Genomic DNA, 25,387 nt, shown 5'->3' with positions numbered 1-25,387 from the left:
ATGCATGAATGGTAGAAGCATATGTGATTTATATGTAAGTATAAGGTATGTATAGGGTTTATGTTTTGGAGTGTAGGGTTATATGTTTTGGGGTTTAGGGGTAATTTTAGGGTAAAGGCGTTTGGGGTGCTGGGGTATTTATAGGGTTCAGGGTGGGTTTAGGTTTTGGGGTGTCTGGGTATTTTTAGGGTTCAGGGTGGGTTTAGGTTTTGGGGTGCAGGTTTATTTTTAGTGGTCAGGAGTAATTTTAGGGTTAAGGGCATGTTTGGGTTTTGGGATGCTGGGGTATTTTTAGGGTTCAGGGTGGGTTTAGGTTTTAGGGTGCAGGGGTATTTTTAGGGTTTAGGTTTTGGGGTGCAGGTTTATTTTTAGTTGTCAGGGTTAGTTTTAGGGTTAAGGGCATGTTTGGGTTTTGGGGTGCCCAGGGTATTTTTGGGGTTCAGGGTGGGTTTAGGTTTTGGGGTGCAGGGGTATTTTTAGGGTTCAGGGTCGTTGTAGGTTTTGGGGTGCAGGTTTATTTTTAGTGGTCATGGCTAATTTTAGGGTTAAGGGTATGTTTGGGTTTTGGGGTGCTGGGGTATTTTTAGGGTTCAGGGTGGGTTTAGTTTTTAGGGTGCAGGGGTATTTTTAAGGTTTAGGTTTTGGGGTGCAGGTTTATTTTTAGTGGTCCGGGGTAGTTTTAGGGTTAAGGACATGTTTGGGTTTTGGGGTGCCCAGGGTATTTTTGGGGTTCAGGGTGGGTTTAGGTTTTGGGGTGCAGGGGTATTTTTAGGGTTCAGGGTCATTTTAGGTTTTGTGGTGCAGGTTTATTTTTAGTGGTTATGGGTAATTTTAGGGTTAAGGGAATGTTTGGGTTTTGGGGTGCTGGGGTATTTTTAGGGTTCAGGGTGGGTTTAGTTTTTGGGGTGCTGGGGTATTTTTAAGTGACATGGTGGGTTAGGGTTTTGGGGTGTAGGGGAATTTTGAGGGTTCAGGGTGTGTTTGGGTTTAGAGGTGCTGGGGGATTTTTAGGGTTCAGGGTGGCTTTAGGTTTGGGGTGTAGTAGAAAATTTAGGGATCAGGGTGTGTTTTGTTTTTGGGGTGCTCAGGGTAATTTTAGTGTACAGGGTTCAGTTTAGGTTTTGGGGTGCTAGGGTAGTTTAAGGGTTCAGGGTGGGATTGGGGGTGTAGGGGTATTGTTAGTGGTCAGGGTGTGTTTTAGGGTTCAGGGTGGATTTGGGGTGCCAAGGGTAATTTAAGATTTTAGTGGGCATGGGTATTGGGGTGGTATGGGTAATTTAACAATGTTAGGGGTGTTTAGTTATTGGGATAAAAAAGGCCTTTTTTGTTTTTAGTTTTTTTTATAAAATAATTAAAATTAAATAAGCACCCAGAGTGTCATTTAACTGTGTTTTAGGTAAATCACAGATAATATTTTTACAGGTTTTTTTATACTTGTATATATTTATATATCATTAAAATGAATAAAAACAAAGATCAAATCGTTAAAATGATCTATAATTAATATTAATGATGCAAATGAAGCATTCAATTCAGGACCACTGGGATTAAGTTGAAATGTAGTACGCAGTAATGCAACAGGGTAGACTGAATTAAACAGCAGGCTGAGGCAAATTCTACAATCAAATAGGGGAAAATGATGAAGAATAAACTGTTATCTTAACACACAGACATTGATGCTATATTTGCTGGCACTGGCACTGACCCTGGACGCCAGTAAGGCTGAATCACATTACCCATGGCGATGCTTGAGATGCCAATCTGTTCCCTTCAAAAACTGCCCATTAAATACACTCACAGAACTTTAGGGCAAATAGACATAAGAAATTCAAGAAAGACCAGCGTTAATCAGCTTTTCGGTCAAGCAAATGAGAAGGTGAGAATCCTTTACATTGCTTCTTGACAGGAATTATTTGCATTATCCCTATGGGAGAAAACAAAACAAAAAAATCAGGTCCCCTTTAACCTTTTGTGCAACATTAAAATTGGTCAGCTGCTGAAAGCTGGTGGATGAGAACGCTGTAATGTTTTGTTTTCATTAAATAACTTTTCCCCTTTTCACAATGTTGTGAAGTTCAGAGGAATGCACGTGATCCTGGTTCCAAGCTTGTCCTCTGGATCCCCAGGCGCTTCGCACCCCTTTAATGCCTGCTGTGCTGCATGAATAAGGAAGGCAGCGTTGCAGGCGACGCCTTAAAACAATTAACTTCTTTTCATGGTGTTCTGCTTCAGGAGAGGGAAACGCGAGCATGCGCAGGCTGTAACTAACGTGGATGATTACTAAAATATCTTTACCAACTTGAGTTTTGGACATGTTTTTTACATTAAGAAAAAGTTCAGACACAGACCAAAAAAAAACAGAACTTTTCCAGCAAATATGTGTTGCTTGGCTTAGCTGCAGCAGCTGACCCACGACATAAGACTTAGTATTGTAACGCATTGTACTTCAACACCTGGCCTACGCACATCCTGTGGCACCGGAAATTACGCCACTGCCTGCGTCGGGCACTTGTGTGAACAATGCAACTTGAAGAGGACTGCTTCGAGGTCTCTTTTATCAAACACTATGGCGATTCCCTGCACTCTCTTCTCCTTCTGCCACCTTCGAGAGTTTCAGCTCTGCATAGGAAGATTTAATCGGCAGCAAAAGATCGGCTTGCTGGCACAAGGTAAGAGGGGCAAAACTATCATATTTCTGTAGCAAAGTAAATTTGGGTCTGAAATGTATCCTTTGGAGTTACGTCTGTCCACTTTATGGGATATTTGCAACACATGAGTTTAGTTTTACAGAGAATTAATTGGAACGCGAAAAAAGTGAGGTCGTCAGACGTGGACACCAGTAAAGTTTACTAGAAATGGTTAAGCACTCCATTTGAGTGCTTGTCTTTACAGATATTTGCCTCGTGAACTTCTCTCACCTCCGCTTTGTCGCCTTTGTACTTCTCCCTGTCCCCTTCCATGTTGCTCTCTGCCTCGTGTGCTCCCCCTGTTGCATTCTCCCGCCTGCTCCACATTAATTTCACTTTTTCCGGTTTGCTCTCCTCCATGTGCTCCACTTTGTGCTTTCTCGCTCTGTTGTCTGTTTCCCCCACCTGCGACCCAGTGCTGTTGCCTCCTGCGCCAGACTCCGTGTTGCTTCCCCTTCATCAGTTAAAAAAATCCTTTGCGTTTCACTCCCGTTTATACATACTAGCATAGCATTAAAAAAGTGTCTGTGCAGAATAAAAGGATGGTATTGCCTATTATTTCTTTGTTGACAGTGCAATTGCCGGTTTATGCTTATTGAAAGAAACATTCAGCAGTTGTGTTTTTGAAAATCCGCTTTCTTGTTTTTATTTCTTGAAGGTTCCATCGCCTGTTTGAGTTTGTGGAAAGTCACACCGGCACAGAGCTTTCGGCGGCTGCTTCTTAGCAGTGATTTATGGGGGTTCAGAGTTCAAGATTCCCAAATCCATGTAAGAGTACAGCTACCTTTGCAATCTCCTTATATATATATATATATATATATATATATATATATATTCACTGAAAAAACCATAGGTTTCACACACGTTATAGTTAGGAATTAGCATTTAAAAAACCTTAGAAATTCAGTGAAAAAACCATAGGTTTCACACATGTTATAGTTAGCTGGACATTTTACTCGTAAAAAACCAATGAAATTGCCCCGTTATAGTTAGTTCAGCTAACTATAACTCGCGCGCCCGCAATGCACTGCTGATGACGTCACATATTACATCACTCATGACATGGTCAGTGACATCACTCATGACATCACTGATGACATCTCAAATGACATCACTGATGACATCACTGATGACATCATCCTTGTGATAGAGTGGCAGACCTCCTCTCACCTTAATATAAGCTTTGATACACACATTCAAAAATAGAGACTAAAAATTTCAAAACAATGGACATACCAATACCAGTTACAACAACCTCTTCAGTAATTCTAAGATCCACATACACATCCACTCATTCACCAACAGTCCTATACAGTCACTCATACATGTACTCACTCATCATATGTACTCATACATCTATACATCCTGTTACACAATGCCACTCATCCATAGAGTTACTCACACACATAGTCACTCATGCTAATAAAGAATCAAACATACATTTACTTGCATATACAGTTATACACACACCACCACACTTACTTCTACGGAAACTTACACATACTTAGTCTTTTAAACAATCACTTATAGAAACACATACTTATTCATACAGGAACTCTTTCAATCTCTCACTTTCACATATACTCACATATATACACCAATAGTCACATATACTAGTTTAAAACGTATGTAGTTACTCCTGAAGACACTATTGAGACAGTCATTCACTCACTAACACACCCATACACACACTCATCCACCCATACAGTCCTGCACACATGCTGTGTTCAACACATACAAACAGTGAGTCACTCATTCATGCACCGATGCACTACGTAATACCCCCCACCGAACCATGCAGACACTCAGACTGATACTCAAAAAAACAACTAATAACCTAAATAGGCACCCATGTAGCTACTCACCAACCCATGCAGCCACTTATACACAAAGTGAGAGACTGATACAGATATTTACATATTTAAACATTATTCACTAAGCCATGTATTCACTATGATACACTTAATCAGTCAGTTACACAATCAATTTTTCAAAAACAAATCATCCATTTAGACACTTATATACCCATTTATTCTTCCATCGACCATGAGATATACATATATAAAACATATTTAATTTTCAGAATAACACACATTCACTAGATGATGTCATCAGTGATGTCATCAGTGATGTCATTTGAGATGTCATCAGTGATGTCATGAGTGATGTCACTGACCATGTCATGAGTGATGTAATATGTGACGTCATCAGCAGTGCATTGCGGGCGCGCGAGTTATAGTTAGCTGAACTAACTATAACGGGGCAATTTCATTGGTTTTTTACGAGTAAAATGTCCAGCTAACTATAACATGTGTGAAACCTATGGTTTTTTCACTGAATTTCTAAGGTTTTTTAAATGCTAATTCCTAACTATAACGTGTGTGAAACCTATGGTTTTTTCAGTGAATTTCTAAGGTTTTTTAAATGCTAATTCCTAACTATAACGTGTGTGAAACCCATGGTTTTTTCATTGAATTTGCAAGGTTTTTTAAATGCTAATTCCTAACTATAACGTGTGTGAAACCCATGGTTTTTTCAGTGAATTTGCAAGGTTTTTTAAATGCTATTTTTTTTTTATATTCTTCATTTTTTTCAAACATATTTTTATTTTAATTTTCTTATCTTTTATAAAGACTATGCTTTAATTTTTAAAATCCTTAAATATTTTTTTTATATATATTTTTTAAAATAAACATGTAAAATTTATTTCCAGATTTTTTTTTTTTTTTTTTTATAGTACGCGTACCGTAAGCTCACGGTAAGCGTACGGTTTACGCAACGTCCGTAATCTATCTACGCTGCTTGCGTATAGTTACGCACTTTGCGTAGCCGCGCGTACTGCGCGTGGGACGCGTGCGCGCTTACGCAACACGCGCACGTTACGCGGAAGTGCCGGGAAATGACTGTTATGCGCATGTGCGCAAGCGCGTGTCTTTTTTACGCGCACGCGTACTTTTTGCCGTAAGCGCACCGTAAGCGTACCGTAAGCGTACGGTAGGTCATGTGATCTTGAAACACAACTTTTGATTGGTTGAAACTACTTTCAGTTCTAGAACTCTCCTACACCACACCCATTCCCCTCATTTCTGCTTGTGATCCCTTGGGAGAAGGAGCTGGTTTGTCTTTGGGATACGATGGCAGAACAGCAGAGCTCTTCTGAGAGTGAGGCTAGCACCAGCAGCACTGTCTTGAGGCAGAGAGCGAGGAAAGTAAAACCTTCTTATGTTTGGGATTATTTTACTTTTCCAGAAGGCCAGCAAAAGGTGAATGCACCCTTAGTTACTTGCAAGCTGTGTCAGCGTGTACTTTCTAGAGGTAATCCTGACAGGAAGTATTCCTTTGGGAATCACACCATGATGAGGCACCTCAAGGATGTACACAAAAGGACACATGCTCAACTTTTTGGAGGTAACTCTTCAGAAAGACGAGCCAGTACATCCACAGCAGCTCAGCCTGGACCATCACCTGCAGAGCTTACTCCTTCTTCTGCAGCTCAGGTGAGCCCTTCATCTGTGGGGGGAGAATCTCCTTTTGCTGGCCCTCTGGAAATGAACCCTCGATTTCGGAAGGTTGATATTCATTGCACATTTTGTAAAGCTCTAATTTGTTATAGGGAGACCAGTGTTTCCCTAGTGAATAACAAAATAGATCAGCACATTTGTAGCTTTGAATGATTTTCCCATGGTTCCTTTCCTCTGTCCCTGCATGAACACAACGGTTCTTTTAAGAGCCAACCTTATCTTTCATCTTTTTTTTACATTTTTTTTAAAAAACTTTTTTTTTTTACCGTACGCGTACGGTAAGCGTACCTTTTTTTTTATTTTTTAAAAAAAACACTAAAAATCATTTTTCACATTACAAGGTCCTTGAAAGACTACAATTATTACTATTGACTTACCATACTCACTGAAAAAAATATTTATTCATTTGTTTTTTTAAAAAATAGTTTTTAAAATGGTTGTAGTTTACGAAAATTTTCTATATCGATCTGAAAAAAAAGAAAAAAGTATTAATATTTTTAAAACATTTTATAATACAGTACACATATTTACATTTTTTCCCAAAAAATATTTTTGCCTTATTTTTGCTGTTTTCAGAATATATTGCATTTCACTATAAATTGTGAAAGCAATTGCATTCATCATTTTACAGCGGGCAAAAAAAAATAACAATCTCAAAGATTGTATTAAAAAAGCCCAGAATCTCTTCTCACTTAAACTTATCATTACAGAAATGCATATTATTCTTAAAAAATGTCATCTAAAAACAATACTTTTTTCTTTAAAATACCGTCTGATATTTTTGTTTCAGAAGTACATTCACAATAATATATCTCAAATAACTCCAAAATACATCTGATTTTATTTCCTTTAGGCCAAATAGTATTTTTTATTCTTTCCCTGGAATAAATTTCCAAGGGAAAACCATTAAAATTCTAAAGTTTAATCTGTCCAGATCTCACCGATTCTCTGTAACATTTTGGTTCACGAAAATTTTTCGAATAATTTATTTAGTCCACAATAGAATTGCTTACTTTTCCACATGGCCAAATAGTAATTTTTGAAATTATTTTTGAAAAAATTTCCAGTGGCAGTCCAATAACATTCCAAAATTTAAAATGTGCAGAAGTTACCGATAATCTCTAAATTATTGGTTTTTCAAAATTGCATTAAAAATTTAAAAAGTCCACATTACAATTGGTTATCTTTCCTTTAGGCCAAATGATAATTTTAAAAATCTTTTTTCTACAAAATTGCAATGGTAATCCTGTAAAATGGTAAAATTATTTTGTCCAGATCTTGCCAAGTCTCTCTAAAATTTAGGTTTCAGGAAGATTAGATAGGAATTTGCTAAATCAAAAGGCAAACGTTGTTTGAAAATCAATTGGGAATCATTACACAGTGTCCATCCTTTTTCACATTTTAGATAAACTGTGTAATGTCCAGAAGTAACAGTAGGTCCATCATGGAAAATTATTGCAACAGTTACAAAAGTTTTTCCTGAAATTGATAATTGCTGTCCTGTAAACTTCTTTATTAAAGTATCCAATTTTGATCCATCAGCTCTACATCGTTGCATCATTAAAATTACATACTGTCCGTATTCCCTTAAAATTAATGTTGATAACATGTCAGAATTACACTCACCACATTTCATGCTATGATTAGCATCTTTAACTAAGTTTGCAAAAGTGACTGTTTTACTCTCTGGCAATGTCAAATAAATAAACCTTTCATTATCAACAATAGAACCACTTATATTATAACAATTATCACAACTATGTTCCCATTTATAAGAGAGACCAAAAAAAATGTCAATGGGAACTCCTTCTTCTTCCACTACCTGAAGAAAATACATCAAAAATTCGTGAGCATCTTGCTGTTCATTTTGAGAAAACTGTGTTCGTCCTGAACATACATCTAAAAGTTTTCTAATATCAGTAGCACTTTCTATTTGAGTTTTATCTTTACTCAGCTTTTGAAAAAGGAGACTGAGCTCTGAACAGAATCTTTTTCCCTGATTTATTATTATCTGCTCTTGCAAACTTTCCAGATAAAAAGCAACATTCAGCACTACATTTGCGTAGCAGTTGACACCAGAGCTATTTTCAAAATGACATCCTACAACCTGTTCTTCATTTTCCTTATTCTTTTTGCTTGCAATTACATCACTCCTCTTTTTTTTCCTCTTCTCTACATCTTCATTACAGATATTCTCATTTCTCCTTTTACGAGAAACTACACGTTTCTCCAACACAGGATACTGACCTAAATGAGGAGCATAGCTTCTTCTTAATCTATTATACTCCTTTACACAGTTTGTATCAGCACTAACTTTTGAGTCATCGAAGTCTATCATGAATAAACCTGATAATGTTTTGACTCGTGACAAAGCAACATATGCCATACCTTCTTTGAACACACTAGATCCAATGTTCACAAATGCACAATCTACAGTCAATCCTTGAGACTTGTGAATAGTTACAGCATATGCTAGAGAAAACGGAAACTGCTTCCTACGTACATATAAGTCTTTCACAAGCATGAAACGAACTGAACAACGACAAATGTCTTTAACTTCCTCTATCTGATCAAATTTTATTTTTAACCATTCAATTCCATCTTTTTTCTGATAATTAATAAAACCCACAACTCTTCCCATCGCTCCATTTACTAAGCCTTTTTCAACATCCAAATTTCTCCTTAAAAACACTCTACAGTTCATGCAAACATATAGATTTTTTTCTAATCCTGCTGTTTTGGAGATGTTCTTCTCTAGTGAGTCCAATTTATTTTTCAGTTTGCCTGTTACTGTGACAGTAATTCTTCCATCCTCAATTTTGTCCACTGCTTCCAATTTCATGATCTCTTCCTTTTCCAATTTCAAAAGCTCCTCATTGAATATTGAGCATTCACGTAGAGTTGGCATTAAGCAGATGACACTTTTGTTTTCTGCAATGTTCTTGTATATCTTCTCTGCAACTATTTCTTCCTTTGGAAATAAATTATGTAGCAGCCGAGTCTGTAATGCTTTTTTGCCAGCTTCTGTGAGTAGTCCAATCCTGATATCTTTCAGAATACTTCCATATTCTTCATCGTTTGCTTGCCTCATATTAGTTGTAAGTTCCTTGTACTCAAAGAAGGACCAAATATTTGTATTACCGATGCTTCCCAATGACTTCTTCGTGTCTTCATGTGTCACAGTATTAAACACTGGTTGTCCTTTAACCGGAGTAAGTTGCAAAAGATCCCCAAAAACGATGACGTGTTTTCCACCAAATAACACGTCATAGTCTGTCTTCAAAATTTGCTGCATTCTTAAATGCACAAAGGCAAGCATTAAGTTTGATACCATGCTCACCTCATCAATAATGAGAACTTGCATCTTCTTCAATACTCTTGAAACTTCCAAGCATGCTTCTCCAGTTAGCTTGTTGAATTGTATTTTGTTCTCATGCTCCACTGGTAACATTAGCAAACGATGTAAGGTGATTCCTTTTATGTTATATGCTGCTAACCCAGTTGGAGCAGTAACCACACAAGACAAAGTAGAATCTGTTTTTTGCTTTAGGTAGCTTCTGATGACTTTAATTAGGAAACTTTTTCCAGTGCCAGCTTGTCCGCTTACATACATCCTGATTGGATGAAATGATGTGCATGAGCACTCTTTTTTTTCATGTAGAAATCCGTGTTCAATTTTGTTTTTGATCTCTTCATAAATTTGTTGCTGCTCTTGATTCAGTTGTCTTTCCAAATTTTCTAAGTCTATAAATTCTTCTTGAGCTTGATTCATAGCCGTTTCCACTTCATTCATGGCTATTGATGCTTCATTTTCAACGATTGGTTGTCCTAGGGGATCTTGACTGTATGTTCCTGAACTTTGGCTGTCCTGAGAACTGTCTCTAGCAATTTCTGCTGCAATTGTAGTTTCCTGTTCAATTTCTTCATTTAACATTTGCAGATAAGTTGAGAATGTACTGCATTGTATGCTGTCTTTGCAAGCATTAAAAGAATCTTCATAGCTCTGGAATTCTCCCAGTAGTTCATCCTCTGAACGCCATGGTTTAAACAACTGTAAAAGAGCCAAGTAGTAAAATTCTTTCTTGTCGGTAGTGTCGCAACTCAGCTTCCGGTGATTTATCAAACTTCCTTTGGTTTGCTTCACCAAACATCCTTCTTCACCAACGACTTTATATTTTCCATTATTGATGTCTTCTGCAGCTTTCCGTGAATAAATGTAGTTCTGCAGCACTTCATAGAGACACATGTTCTCCAGATGATGACTTCTCTTGGGATAATATGTGTCCAACATGTTTGTTTTCAATATATCTGTACTTTCAGGTTCGAACTGTGCCAAATATTCAATTTCTCCAACAGATTTCAGTACCCGATTTCTCATTGCTGCAAGGCCTAAACTTGCCCAAATTATTCTTCTTGACTTCGAGTAGAGACTTGCAGAAGATAATCTATCTGAACATTCGTAGGATCCAATTTCTCGATGCGATAACATCTTCAAACTGAAACTGTACAGCTTCTTACTGACAGTCTTCTCGTGAGAAATCTCTTCCCACATTTCCTTCAATTCTGTTTTTTCTGATTTCGTAATGTAAGACGTTACATATCGAGCAACAGCAATGGAATTGTCAGCAACATACTGTATATCCATGTTAGCGTTCCACATGGATAAAATGACTGGGTTGTAGTCATTTATATTTTTTGATTCTTCTTTTCTTTTAAGGTTGTAGGTATTCTTAGGTGATTTTCTTGTGATAGTATGTCTCACAGCTGACATAAAACTGTTGACTCTTCCATTTGTAAGAACAGGTCTAGGAAATCCAAATCGACATTTAGTGTAGTATTTTTCTTTGCTCTTGTATTTCCGTCGACAGTATTTTCCACACCGATGACTTTGGAAACGTAGAACTTGCTCCTTTAACTTGTACTCTTCTGTGCTTTTAGGTATAGCACATGTTGCATATTCTTCAATGTAAGATAACACTGCTTCATCAGTATCTGTTCCAAACTTTGGGGCATCCTTGATCCACAGCAGCATATGAATATGAGGAGCACCTCTTGCCTGGTACTCTTTTCTCCAAAAGAAATCCACTACTTCTCCAAGGGGTGGATTTTTTTTATTGCAGATGAAGGACATCATAGCCTCAAATCTATGATTGAAATATCTGCAAACATTAACCGGATCCAATGAGCACAGTTCTCCTGCTGTCTTGTATTCGATGTTTTCAATGTTTGAATTGGCCTCTCGTAGAAAATCCAGTAAATCATCCCAAGCGTACTCGGCGCAGCTTAGGGTAAGGAACCATGTTGGTGTTCCTAAATTGCGTAACATGCATTTTAGTTCACCATGGCGTCGGTACCAATATTCATTTGTCCCACGCTGACAAGCCATCAGATTGATCAGTTGTGTTTCCAAATGATCATCTCGGTGCTGCACTTTCTCCATAAAATCCTTAGCAGACACATTTTGTAAATGTACTCCACTTTTTAAAATGTGATTTACTGCATAAGACAGTGCAGACAAGTCGCTTTCAAATAAAAGATGGAACAAATAAGGGATACTTTGTCGAAATCTGGGATCTTCAGCATATAGTCTTGTAGTCCGATACTCAGAAGCTGGAATCTGTTCCGGACGTTCATCGTATCGTCCTCCTTTTCCTTTAGGAAACAGCTGGGGAAAACATCGAGCTTCCAAGCTCTCCTCCCATACACTCACGGGATTTCCTTTTGCTTTCTTCATCTGAAAGAGATCAATATTGTCTCCCATAACTTCTTTCGAATGGAGAGGATGTATGCTAAAATGTTCATAAATTTCTTCTTCCTTTGACTTGTCCACTTTTTCAATTTGTCCACTTGGTGTTTCTGTATCTCCTTGTAAATCTTCTTCTTCTTCTTCTTCTACTATATAAATTGATTCATACCATTTGTTATTTTTTTTCAAATACAAATTTGCTCTTTGTACTTTCCGCACATCTACCAGCTCCTGCCAAATCTTCTTATTCTTTGTAGGTACACCATTAACCAGAATAATTAATGGTTCAGTTTCCAAAGTATCCGCATCAATAGTTTCCATATTTTTTTTCAAATCCAAGGGCAAATACACCACTCTACCTTTTAAACCTCTCACTAAATCTGAAGGAGGTAATTTACCAGTTTTGGGCTCCATACGTACTATGGTCTGGAACGGATGAACACATTGAATGAGTATAGACTCATATGTATTTAATTCAGAAAGTTCAGCAGGAATAGCATCCAATTCTAAATTATTATGTACAGCTCTGGTCGGCATTCTATTTTCCTCTAACTTGTTGTAGCAGTATTTACAAATACGCTGATCTTCACCCAATTCAAAACAATTTTCAAGAAATATATATGTTGCAAAATCCATCCACTTATAATTATCTTCATTTTCACTCTTTCTGTAGAGATCAACATTCCTAGTTTGTTTTCTATAATGAGTTCTGCGGCAACAAATACAAGTAACATTTGGTCTTTCATTAGAGACTATTGCAAATTTTGTTATGTGATCATTAAATGTCTTACTTACACAAGGTTCTACATTCTCTTCCACTTCTGCCTCATTTACTGTGTCCTTCTCTGCACTGTTTTGTTCAGGACCAAAGTAACAAAACTGAATTTCATCAACAACCTTCTCTACATCTGATACCGTTCCTCGGAACAGAGCCCTATTCAATTCATTTAACTTTATTGCTGGACTTTTGGCAAAATACAACCGTCTCACAAACTTTCTCATTTCAGTATGATGAACAGCCAGCATCCTAAAATGATGGAAAACACTATTGCACACTTTTCTAGATAGACAAGCAAGAGAATGACCCTGCAAACCAGTATTCTCTCTCACTCTGCATGGATCCAGACTTTGAAGCACCTTAATCTTTTGTTTTACACTTTTTTTACTATATTCTCTTAGAAACTCTCGAAATCTGTCAATAGATTCCTGACGCACAGTGCAAATACTACTACAATTCCAAGTGTACACTGGGGCTTTAGGACGTCTCCCCATTGCCTCATCTGCCATCACTTGTACCTCATCTCTTGGAACCATTATCTCCTTCTCCATTATGCAACCATTTTTTACTTCGTATGAACGACCTCTGGTGTCAACTGCATGCAGCAAACTATTACTTTGAAAATAGCTCTCTTCATTAAAAAAAGGTTCACTACTTGAGCTATGCATCCACTTTCCTAAAAACACTTTACAAAAATTTGTTCTGTTCACTACTCTTTTGCTTTTGCTTTGTGATTTCAGTACATTAACCATTTTATCTAATGTACGCATCCTATTCAAAATTAATATGAATAGTTTCCTTTTTAATTCTAATGCCTTTGCTGCAATGGCTTCAATTTCTTTTTTTCTCTTATAATATTTAGCCTTTTGCTTATATTTCTTTATATCCTTTATCAAATTGGACATAACTCTTCTCTGAAACATTTTTCTACGTATCTCTTTAAATGCTGTTTTTCTGTTTATGTTAAACTTTTCAATTGCAGAAGGTATATTTGCATTAACTAAATCCTCAATTTTTTGCTGTTCTGTAGGTTTTGTTACATTTTTCCGAGAACAGACATTTTGTACATTTTTGTTTGTTTTCAATATTTTGTTTAGGAATTGTCTTTTTTGCTTACCAGAAGATTTTTTCTTTTTCCCAACATCAGCATCTTCTACTAACTTTGGTCCTCCAGTTGTCCTCAAATATAGTTTTTTTTTTAGCGTTTTTTGAACTCGAGATTTTGTAGGCATCTTAAATTTTGTTCACTGTTCTTCAGCAATACCTGCAAAAAAACTAAAAAAAAAATTCTTTATTGAATTTAAATATATTACTACATTTCTTTTCACAATAGTCACAAAACGAAATTTCTTTGCCAATTTGAATGCACACAAACTCCTCTTTTTTTTTGGGCAAGTGAAAATCTGTATAACAAACTGTCACATTATGAAACCAAGCTGTTTTTTTTTCAGACCACCACCGTGTGTATTCTCTGTGACTGCCTACACTCCAGCAGGGGCAACCAGCCTTAGTGATGCTGAATGTATTTGCATTACAGACTTAAACCTGAAAACCCCACTCGCTTCTAATTACTGTGCATGACTATACATGGCAAGCACATGGGTGTGTGCTAAACCTCTGCTTCTTCCCCCAAAAATTCGCTCCTCTTTTCCATCTACTGCAACTGTGAAATCACCAGAGCAAGACGCAATACATTTCTGCCTATAATTCTTCTATGCACACAGAGTCATGTTTTCACATTAGTGCCAAAACGAAATTTCTTTGCCAATTTGAAAGCACACTTACTGCTCTTTTTTTTTCGGGCCAAGTGAAAATCTCTTTTTACACTTTGAAATCACTTTTACAGACTGACACATTCTGAAACCTTTTTTTTTAAATTTATTTAAATGCACATGTCCAAGCTGTTTTTTTTTCAGACCACCACCGTGTGTATTCTCTGTGACTGCCTACACTCCAGCAGGGGCAACCAGCCTTAGTGATGCTGAATGTATTTGCATTACAGACTTAAACCTGAAAACCCCACTCGCTTCTAATTACTGTGCATGACTATACATGGCAAGCACATGGGTGTGTGCTAAACCTCTGCTTCTTCCCCCAAAAATTCGCTCCTCTTTTCCATCTACTGCAACTGTGAAATCACCAGAGCAAGACGCAATACATTTCTGCCTATAATTCTTCTATGCACACAGAGTCATGTTTTCACATTAGTGCCAAAACGAAATTTCTTTGCCAATTTGAAAGCACACTTACTGCTCTTTTTTTTTCGGGGGCAAGTGTATATCTCTTTTTTCAATTTGAAATCACTTTTACAGACTGACACATTCTGAAACCTTTTTTTTTAATTTATTTAAATGCACATGTCCAAGCAGTTTTTTTTTCAGACCACCACCGTGTGCATTCTCTGTGACTGCCTACACTCCAGCAGGGGCAACCAGCCTTAGTGATGCTGAATGTATTTGCATTACAGACTTAAACCTGAAAACCCCACTCGCTTCTAATTACTGTGCATGACTATACATGGCAAGCACATGGGTGTGTGCTAAACCTCTGCTTCTTCCCCCAAAAATTCGCTCCTCTTTTCCATCTACTGCAACTGTGAAATCACCAGAGCAAGACGCAATACATTTCTGCCTATAATTCTTCTATGCACACAGAGTCATGTTTTCACATTAGTGCCAAAACGAAATTTCTTTGCCAATTTGAAAGCACACTTACTGCTCTTTTTTTTTCGGGGCCAAGTGAAAATCTCTTTTTACACTTTGAAATCACTTTTACAGACTGACACATTCTGAAACCTTTTTTTTTAATTTATTTAAATGCACATGTCCAAGCAGTTTTTTTTTCAGACCACCACCGTGTGCATTCTCTGTGACTGCCTACACTCCAGCAGGGGCAAACAGCCTTAGTGATGCTGAATGTATTTGCATTACAGACTTAAACATGAAAACCCCACTCGCTTCTAATTACTGTGCATGACTATACATGGCAAGCACATGGGTGTGTGCTAAACCTCTGCTTCTTCCCCCAAAAATTCGCTCCTCTTTTCCATCTACTGCAACTGTGAAATCACCAGAGCAAGACGCAATACATTTCTGCCTATAATTCTTCTATGCACACAGAGTCATGTTTTCACATTAGTCCCAAAACGAAATTTCTTTGCCAATTTGAAAGCACACTTACTGCTCTTTTTTTTTCGGGGGCAAGTGTATATCTCTTTTTTCAATTTGAAATCACTTTTACAGACTGACACATTCTGAAACCTTTTTTTTTAAATGTATTTAAATGCACATGTCCAAGCTGTTTTTTTTTCAGACCACCACCGTGTGTATTCTCTGTGACTGCCTACACTCCAGCAGGGGCAACCAGCCTTAGTGATGCTGAATGTATTTGCATTACAGACTTAAACCTGAAAACCCCACTCGCTTCTAATTACTGTGCATGACTATACATGGCAAGCACATGGGTGTGTGCTAAACCTCTGCTTCTTCCCCCAAAAATTCGCTCCTCTTTTCCATCTACTGCAACTGTGAAATCACCAGAGCAAGACGCAATACATTTCTGCCTATAATTCTTCTATGCACACAGAGTCATGTTTTCACATTAGTGCCAAAACGAAATTTCTTTGCCAATTTGAAAGCACACTTACTGCTCTTTTTTTTTCGGGCCAAGTGAAAATCTCTTTTTACACTTTGAAATCACTTTTACAGACTGACACATTCTGAAACCTTTTTTTTAAATTTATTTAAATGCACATGTCCAAGCTGTTTTTTTTTCAGACCACCACCGTGTGTATTCTCTGTGACTGCCTACACTCCAGCAGGGGCAACCAGCCTTAGTGATGCTGAATGTATTTGCATTACAGACTTAAACCTGAAAACCCCACTCGCTTCTAATTACTGTGCATGACTATACATGGCAAGCACATGGGTGTGTGCTAAACCTCTGCTTCTTCCCCCAAAAATTCGCTCCTCTTTTCCATCTACTGCAACTGTGAAATCACCAGAGCAAGACGCAATACATTTCTGCCTATAATTCTTCTATGCACACAGAGTCATGTTTTCACATTAGTGCCAAAACGAAATTTCTTTGCCAATTTGAAAGCACACTTACTGCTCTTTTTTTTTCGGGCCAAGTGAAAATCTCTTTTTACACTTTGAAATCACTTTTACAGACTGACACATTCTGAAACCTTTTTTTTAAATTTATTTAAATGCACATGTCCAAGCTGTTTTTTTTTCAGACCACCACCGTGTGTATTCTCTGTGACTGCCTACACTCCAGCAGGGGCAACCAGCCTTAGTGATGCTGAATGTATTTGCATTACAGACTTAAACCTGAAAACCCCACTCGCTTCTAATTACTGTGCATGACTATACATGGCAAGCACATGGGTGTGTGCTAAACCTCTGCTTCTTCCCCCAAAAATTCGCTCCACTTTTCCATCTACTGCAACTGTGAAATCACCAGAGCAAGACGCAATACATTTCTGCCTATAATTCTTCTATGCACACAGAGTCATGTTTTCACATTAGTGCCAAAACGAAATTTCTTTGCCAATTTGAAAGCACACTTACTGCTCTTTTTTTTTTCGGGCCAAGTGAAAATCTCTTTTTACACTTTGAAATCACTTTTACAGACTGACACATTCTGAAACCTTTTTTTTTAAATTTATTTAAATGCACATGTCCAAGCTGTTTTTTTTTCAGACCACCACCGTGTGTATTCTCTGTGACTGCCTACACTCCAGCAGGGGCAACCAGCCTTAGTGATGCTGAATGTATTTGCATTACAGACTTAAACCTGAAAACCCCACTCGCTTCTAATTACTGTGCATGACTATACATGGCAAGCACATGGGTGTGTGCTAAACCTCTGCTTCTTCCCCCAAAAATTCGCTCCTCTTTTCCATCTACTGCAACTGTGAAATCACCAGAGCAAGACGCAATACATTTCTGCCTATAATTCTTCTATGCACACAGAGTCATGTTTTCACATTAGTGCCAAAACGAAATTTCTTTGCCAATTTGAAAGCACACTTACTGCTCTTTTTTTTTCGGGCCAAGTGAAAATCTCTTTTTACACTTTGAAATCACTTTTACAGACTGACACATTCTGAAACCTTTTTTTTTAAATTTATTTAAATGCACATGTCCAAGCTGTTTTTTTTTCAGACCACCACCGTGTGTATTCTCTGTGACTGCCTACACTCCAGCAGGGGCAACCAGCCTTAGTGATGCTGAATGTATTTGCATTACAGACTTAAACCTGAAAACCCCACTCGCTTCTAATTACTGTGCATGACTATACATGGCAAGCACATGGGTGTGTGCTAAACCTCTGCTTCTTCCCCCAAAAATTCGCTCCTCTTTTCCATCTACTGCAACTGTGAAATCACCAGAGCAAGACGCAATACATTTCTGCCTATAATTCTTCTATGCACACACAGTCATGTTTTCACATTAGTGCCAAAACGAAATTTCTTTGCCAATTTGAAAGCACACTTACTGCTCTTTTTTTTTCGGGCCAAGTGAAAATCTCTTTTACAGACTGACACATTATGAATCCACCATGTGTAACTACAACAAAAACAATTCCCATTTCTATTATTCATTTCTTAAGTTACCACATACATCCCCTCTCAAACTGTAAACTCACCTTTAAAATTAGTTAGTTGTGAAAGAAATGTGTCACTCAAACAGCAGATTATCAGAGCCAGGATCTCTGTTCTGTACACCTCTCTCCTCTCAGCAGAACCAGATAATGGCAAACTTTCCCTCTATTTTTCCACACATATACATGTAAGTTTCAAATCTCAGTGCTTCCCCCTTTTTTTCAAATGTAATGACACATTTCTATTGGTTGAAAACCAACCCTTTTCCAAAAGTACCCTGCCCCCAACTTGACTTCTGCCTAGTACCCTTCCCCCAACTTGACTTCTGCCTGCTACCATAGCAACAGCTCATGGAACACTGCTGTGTGCAGTTAGGTCAGAAGTTCGACACACAATGTTTCAATTCCACAGAGCAAGAGTGCTTGACTTTTCAAACCTAACTGCAAATCCATAGTACTGTTCTTTGGTTACACATTTTTTTGTACCAATACAAAACATGCTTCTATTAATTTTCACATACAGCCTAGTTTTTGTTCTAGAATGGTATGAAACAGCCAATCAGTTATTTTTGTTTTGTAAAAAATATGTATGCCTCCATTTCCAAACTGTCTTTCTTTTCATATTGCCATTCTACTGAAAGACACCTCCTGAGTGCATCCAGTTCTCCTTTGAAGATGTTCACAGTGTGGATTGTAGGGCACAGCTATGTCTTCTGGAGTGAAAAGTTTGCAGAGAAAACAGATATGGTGAGAGACCTTGCTTTGCCAAATGTAGACATTAAATGGATTGGTCAGAGAGGGTTAAAGTGGCACCAATTGATGCCATTGGTGAAATCCTTCATGCAAATCCAACACCCTGACCTCATAATAGTGCACTGTGGTGGCAATGACCTAGGCACTTTGACTGGGGTAGGTCTGGAAATGCTTATGAAGGACACCTTTGCACAACTGTTTACACTTTTCCCTAAAACTGCCTTTGTGTTTTCCAACATATGCCAAAGGCAAAAATGGAACTGGTCCAATCATTTCTGTCCACAGATTGACAAAGCAAGAAAGCACGTCAACAAATCTGTTTCTGCTTTCCTCCGTGACTATGGTATGGGTGCCATTTACCACAACAACTTGCGTTACGACATGCAAGACATTTATAGAGGAGATGGTGTGCACTTCAATGATGAAGGGAACAGAGTCTTCCTCTTGAACCTTAGACTCTGCATCGGTACTTACTTGTAGGTACCACTAAAAAAATGACTCCATAAACACAACAGCTCTTTTTAGAGCTCCCTAATTTCTAAACTCTTAAATCTGATTTTCATTTATTTATTTTTATTTTTTTTACCGTACGCTTACCGTGAGCTTACCGTACGCGTACCCCGTGATTTTTTTTAAAATCAATAAATGTTTTTTTTGTACTTTTCTGTCCTTCTTTGACCCCCTTACAATTGTTAGGGGGTCTGTAACTCTCCTCATTGCCCCCTTTCCTTGTTTTCACTCTTTTTTTTCAGAGTGAAATACACAAAATGGCGGCCGCCGCTTCCTGGTTTCGGCCGATTCGAATGTTTACTAAGATCTAAGAGCCAATCAGAATCGCGCTCGCGCACGCCACCGTACGCTTACCGTAAGCGTACGGTAAGCGTACCGTAAGCTGGCTCAGATATATATATTGATTTAAAGGCTATTTTCTCAAAATCAACTGAACTGATTTACACCAAACCTACAAAAGGCACTTCCTTGACCTACGGACTACCTCTCTGCCAAATTTCTAGTAATTCTGTTCAGCCGTTCGGGCTGTAGCCCTGTCTAAAGGTCCTATGGAAAAATGCATGGGAAAAACGCGTTTTGGGACCCCCCTTTTATCTCAGCCCCCGCTTGACGGATCCCCCCGAGACTTTCAGGGTAGGAGCGGAGCGTAGCGCCCCACCTATTTTGAGAAATTCGCGAGGATTCGTCGACCGGCGCCAAAGTTATTCAAAATAGAATGTTGAGGTTTTCCTATGGAAACGTGGTCCTAACTATAACTACCTACTGGCGACCGCCAGTAGGTAATATATATATATATATATATATATATATATATATATATATATATATATATATATATATATGTATGTGTGTGTATGTATGTATGTATGTATATATGTATATATATAATTTGTAGTTCAGATACTGAAATGGGATGAGGGGACTACAACTGTAGAATGGAAAGCAGAATCTTGGATTGGATGAGCTACTCTAACCTGAACCTGGTAAGTAGGGTCAGTCAGCACAGAGGCCTGCTGGGTTGTTTGGCAGCATGAGTGAGGTACACCACATGGGGGGTTGGTTATAGAGGAAAACGGCGCTCCAAGACACATCAAACTCCAGTGATACATATACTGTTCAGTACCAGAGGAGCATCAAAGGAGGAAGGAAGAAGATTGGCGCTTGCGGCCAGACTTGCAGTAAACTGGACCGAGACTGAGAGCACAAGAAACCTGTATTAGTACAAGTAGAAGTGAGAAGCTTAGAAGGTGAGAATGACTACTTAAAAGGTGAGTGAGATTGATCATTTAAAACCAGGCCACCTACCCTTCTGCACTTCATTCTCTGACGCTTTGTATTCCACCTCTCCCTTGCATAGCTCATAAGCAGGTTTGCGTTTACCAATGTGATGTCTTTAAAACTTTACTGAATGGTAGCACAGTTAAAAGGCATACATGGAAATTAGTTGGCAGTTTATAATTTGTAGTGAGCCCTGGTTTTGATATATTCGAGGAAACCAATGCAGCATTCTCTAAAATATATAGTGGCTCATTTATAGTATATAAGGTGACTTGCTTCATTTTTCACTCTTACCATATTTGTTCTTTTAGACTCTGATAGTATTCCTGTAATACTAATAGTTTATGGTTGAGAAACAGTGATTCCTGAAAAAGGAAACTGGTTAAAGGATAGATTATGACTAATAGATATTTTTGATGCTTATCATCTGATTTTGTTCTCATAATCCATATATATGTAAAATCTCCATCCACAACCACTGCTTTTTATTTTTTTACAGTATATATACATAATGACGTGTAATTCGATGTGTTGTTATGCAGACTGATCTGCAGCACCGGCTGAAGGATTCTAATGGGCCCTCCTGAGTACCAAATCCCCCAGTTCTGAACAGAGCATTGCACAAGGATCAGCTTGCAACAAAAATTCAGGTGAAAGTTATTGTATTGTTTGCATAAAAATAGTAAGCTACATGGTATGTTTGTTTCGAGCCTTAAAACCGCTTGGCATATGTTATCCCCCTAGCAAATCACATTGTAAAAGGATTCCATCCTTGTCATTTTGTTCTCTCTGTCTCTGTCTCTCTCTGTCTCTGTCTCTCGCTGTCTCTCTCTCTCTCTCTCTCTCCTCTTCCAATCACTTGTTTCCAAAGGAGCAAGTCTTTCCAGGTCTCATGAAAAGGACTCAAACCATAAATCTGTGTTAGAAGGAACGACAGTGATAGTAAACTGTGTTACCAGCTTTATATTAGACTATGCCTGGTAGACCGTGTAATATAAGCTGTATGAAGGCTTCTATTTGCCATATGATACCAGTTGCCAGAGCAGTTTCTTTTTTCTAGGCACGCATGATGCAAGGACAGTCCAATATCAAATCTCACTCGGTGCTCATCTTGCAGAAGTCCTATCTTGAGGCTGGGACTGTTTATCCTCTGTATGCACAGGTGGCAATTGCTGGTACTGGAATAGCATTTTATTGGGTTTTGCTTTTCTACTTCTGTACCTTAGCCCGTCTTTCTTCTTTCCTGCTATGAGCACGATAGTTCAAAATCCAGCGAACCCGTGTCTAAAAATGCTACCATGTAAAACTATGGCATCATATGGGGCAGAGTAAAGAGTCTCCACTTTCCTCTTCACTTGAAAACAGAACAAAAACAAGCATTGGCATAACCAATAGGTCTCGCCTTTGGGACCTTATAAGTGTTTAGCTATGCAACAGTTGCATAACTAAATACTTATAAGGTCCCAAAAGCGAGACCTATTGGCTATGCAAAGCGGCCGTGAAAGTGATCGCGATCCCGATCAACGCGGCCGCGAAAGTGAAAGTAATCGCGGTAAAGCGCGGCGCGCGCGCACATGCACTGTAGCTCTAGGCTGGCCTGGTAGCACTTTTTGGAGCCCTCTCTCAATAAGTCTCGCCAGACCAGCGCATGTGCTGGGTCAGGCGAGACCTAATGAAAGAGCACATTACCATATGGACATTATTAAGTCGCAGTCTACCAGACAGCACCTCTGTCTGGTTTGCTAAAAACATCTTGGACATTCAGAAAGTTGACCTCTGAATCCATTCTGCCCTTTGCTAACCATTGGCTTTGTGGTTTGTAACTCACATTTGCTGGCTTTATTTGCTTTAGGCTGTCCAGCTCGAGTTTGTCCCACCCGTTGCCCAAACCTTGTTTACTGTATTCTTCCACAAACTCGCTTTCTGTACACAGGCCCTTAAATCTTGTTCTTATAATGTCACATTTGCTGTGTATTCTACAGAGGTCAAATGCCAGGCTGTGTCTTCCAGGGAGCTTAGTGTTTATTTATTTTTTTCCCCGCCTTCAAAGTGAGAGGATTTATGTGACAATCATCCTGGCTACTGGGGTTTCTTTGAGGAAGGCTGTATGATGTTTGTTCTTTGCACTTCACCTCTCTATACCACTCCACTCTATGCCAATGCACTCTACTCCATATTACTCTACTATGCACCACTGCACTGTTCGCCACTGCACTACACCCTACTCCGTGCCACTTCACTCTGTCACCCTACTCTACAACACTGCACTCTGTACTACTGCACTCTACGCCAAAGCACTCTACACCACTTTACTTGAAACCAAAGCACTCTACGCCACTATAATATACATCACTGCACTAAACAACAGTATGCGCTGCAACACTGCACACTCTGCTCCACTTCACTCTACTCCAGTCCACTGTAGCCTACACTGCACTCTACACCACTTCACTCTACTCTGAAAAAGTCTACTCTGCCACTGCTGTCTACGGCACTCTATTCCACTGTTCGCCACTCCACTACACTCTATGCCACTGTACTCTACTCCACTTTACTCAAAACCAATACACTTTATGCCAAGGCACTCTGCGGCACTCAACTCCACTGCACTCAACCCTATGCCACTCTACTGTAAACAAAGACATTCTACGCCAATTCACTCTACACCACTTTACTCAAAACCAGTGCACCCTAAGCCACTACCTTTGCCAACTACGTTGCACCACTGCACTTTACATCACTGCACTCTATGCCACTGTATTCTGCGCCATCCTACTGCAATCTACGCCACTGCTGTCTACGCTGTGTCACTTTACTCTAAACCACTGCACTCTACACCACTGCATTCTACATCACTCTACTCAGTCAGTGCTCCCTACACCACTGCATCGACGCCAACTGCTTTTAACTACTGCACTTTACGCCACTATATTCTACAACATTCTACTCTGTCACTGCACTCATACCCCCTATTCTACTCTTCACTACTGTACTCTACATCACTGCTCTCCGCACCACTCTAAGATCTTGTACTCTACGAACCTGTACTCTGGAACTTGACTCTGCATGACTGCACTCTACTCCACTGCACTCCACTCTATGCCACTTCAATCATCGCCACTCTACTCAACTCTGAATCACTCCACTATGCCATTGCGTTTTACGCAACCGCAATATACTCTACACAGCTCTACTCTATGCCACTGCACTCTACACTACTCTACGGCAATGCGCTCTACACAACTTTACTCAAAATCAATGCACTTCATGCCAATCTACTCTGCACCACTGTATTTTACGGCACTCCACTCTGATTTTCTACCCCATTACACTCTGCACCACTTACACTCTACTCTATGCTACTGCACAGCACTCTTCTCAGTGTAATTCTATGACGCTCTAAGCAATATCCTCTTTGCCACTTTACTCAACTCTTTTCTATGACACTCTACTCCACTCTATACAATACCCTCTACGCCGCTCCTCTCTGCTCTACGTCACTCCACGACACTCTATGTCACTCCACTCTATGAAACTCTACTGAGCTCTGACACTGTGCTCAACTCTATGCCCATCCACTCTACGACACTCCACAACACTGAACTCTACTCCACTCCTCTCCGTTACACTTAACTCTTCTCTACGCCACTCCATAACACTCTACTCCTCTGCACTTTACGACACTCTATTCCAACCCCCCTCTCCTTTACTCTACTAACCTTTAGCCATGCCGAACAGCCACCCTGGTGTACAACATTGCTAAAACATATTGGTAAAATCAATAGCTCTTGCATAGGAGAGACCTATTGGCTTTGCCAATGCTTGTGTAGCAACTGCCACATTATGGCCCATCACTCGTCTAGTTCAGAGGGCGATATTTTCTTTTGTTACCTATAATCCTATAAATGACTTAATTGTGCATGTGCTCCTTTTGCACCTATAGTTCACTCATGAACCCATAATCCCATACTATCATGCTGGCTGTAAATATATTTGTTGATTTTGTTTTTAAGACAGGCCATCTAATAGAAGCAAGTTACTTATCTATGCTTTTTTAAATCAATTTTCAGAGTTTATGAAACCAGCGTACAAGGCCCATCAGCTGGCAATCTCCAAACAGATCTATGAAGAAAAAGCTTGCCATAAAAATGCTATCAGAGGCGAACTACAGAAAATGCTGAACCTGAAAACTTACAGCAATGTTGCTTGTTTTCACTGACTACTTTTATTTTTGCATATCTTTAATATTGTCTTGCATGGTGTCCTGGGTTCCTGTGGGGTGAAGTATGTGTTTTAACTTAATAAAATTAAGTGTCAATACATCATTCGAGTCCATTTTATTTCAAGCAGCATGTCACTAAGTAAAGAAAACATAGTATATTAAACTGTACCTTAAATTCAAAGACCCTATTGGTATTGATGAAGGCCACAAGATGCAAGGCTGCTTTTAAATACAAACTATATGACATTTTGCTGGCATCTACTTTTTACACATGTTCATATC

At 38.8% G+C, this 25,387-nt stretch overlaps 1 protein-coding gene and 1 long non-coding RNA gene across 2 annotated transcripts; one reads left to right on the top strand and one right to left on the bottom strand.

Annotated features, from left to right (window-relative positions):
* Positions 1-2,476: 2,476 nt before the first annotated feature.
* On the top strand, positions 2,477-25,195 carry LOC146770881 (uncharacterized). The gene is made up of 3 exons (XR_014975339.1): positions 2,477-2,669; positions 3,346-3,455; positions 24,954-25,195. It is a non-coding gene; the product is annotated as an uncharacterized LOC146770881 (long non-coding RNA).
* Positions 5,427-18,497, bottom strand: LOC146770882 (uncharacterized). The gene is made up of 2 exons (XM_085640389.1): positions 18,388-18,497; positions 5,427-14,007 (listed from the first exon to the last, which is right to left on the bottom strand). The coding sequence occupies exon 2, from the start codon at positions 13,962-13,964 to the stop codon at positions 7,500-7,502; it is 6,465 nt and encodes a 2,154-aa protein (XP_085496515.1). The 5' UTR covers positions 13,965-14,007; positions 18,388-18,497; the 3' UTR covers positions 5,427-7,499.
* Positions 25,196-25,387: the final 192 nt, after the last annotated feature.

This window comes from Triturus cristatus, unplaced genomic scaffold (genome assembly GCF_964204655.1).
Source record: "Triturus cristatus unplaced genomic scaffold, aTriCri1.1 SCAFFOLD_925, whole genome shotgun sequence".
Lineage (NCBI taxonomy): Eukaryota > Metazoa > Chordata > Amphibia > Caudata > Salamandridae > Triturus > Triturus cristatus.
This window is presented reverse-complemented; position numbering and strand designations above follow the sequence as displayed.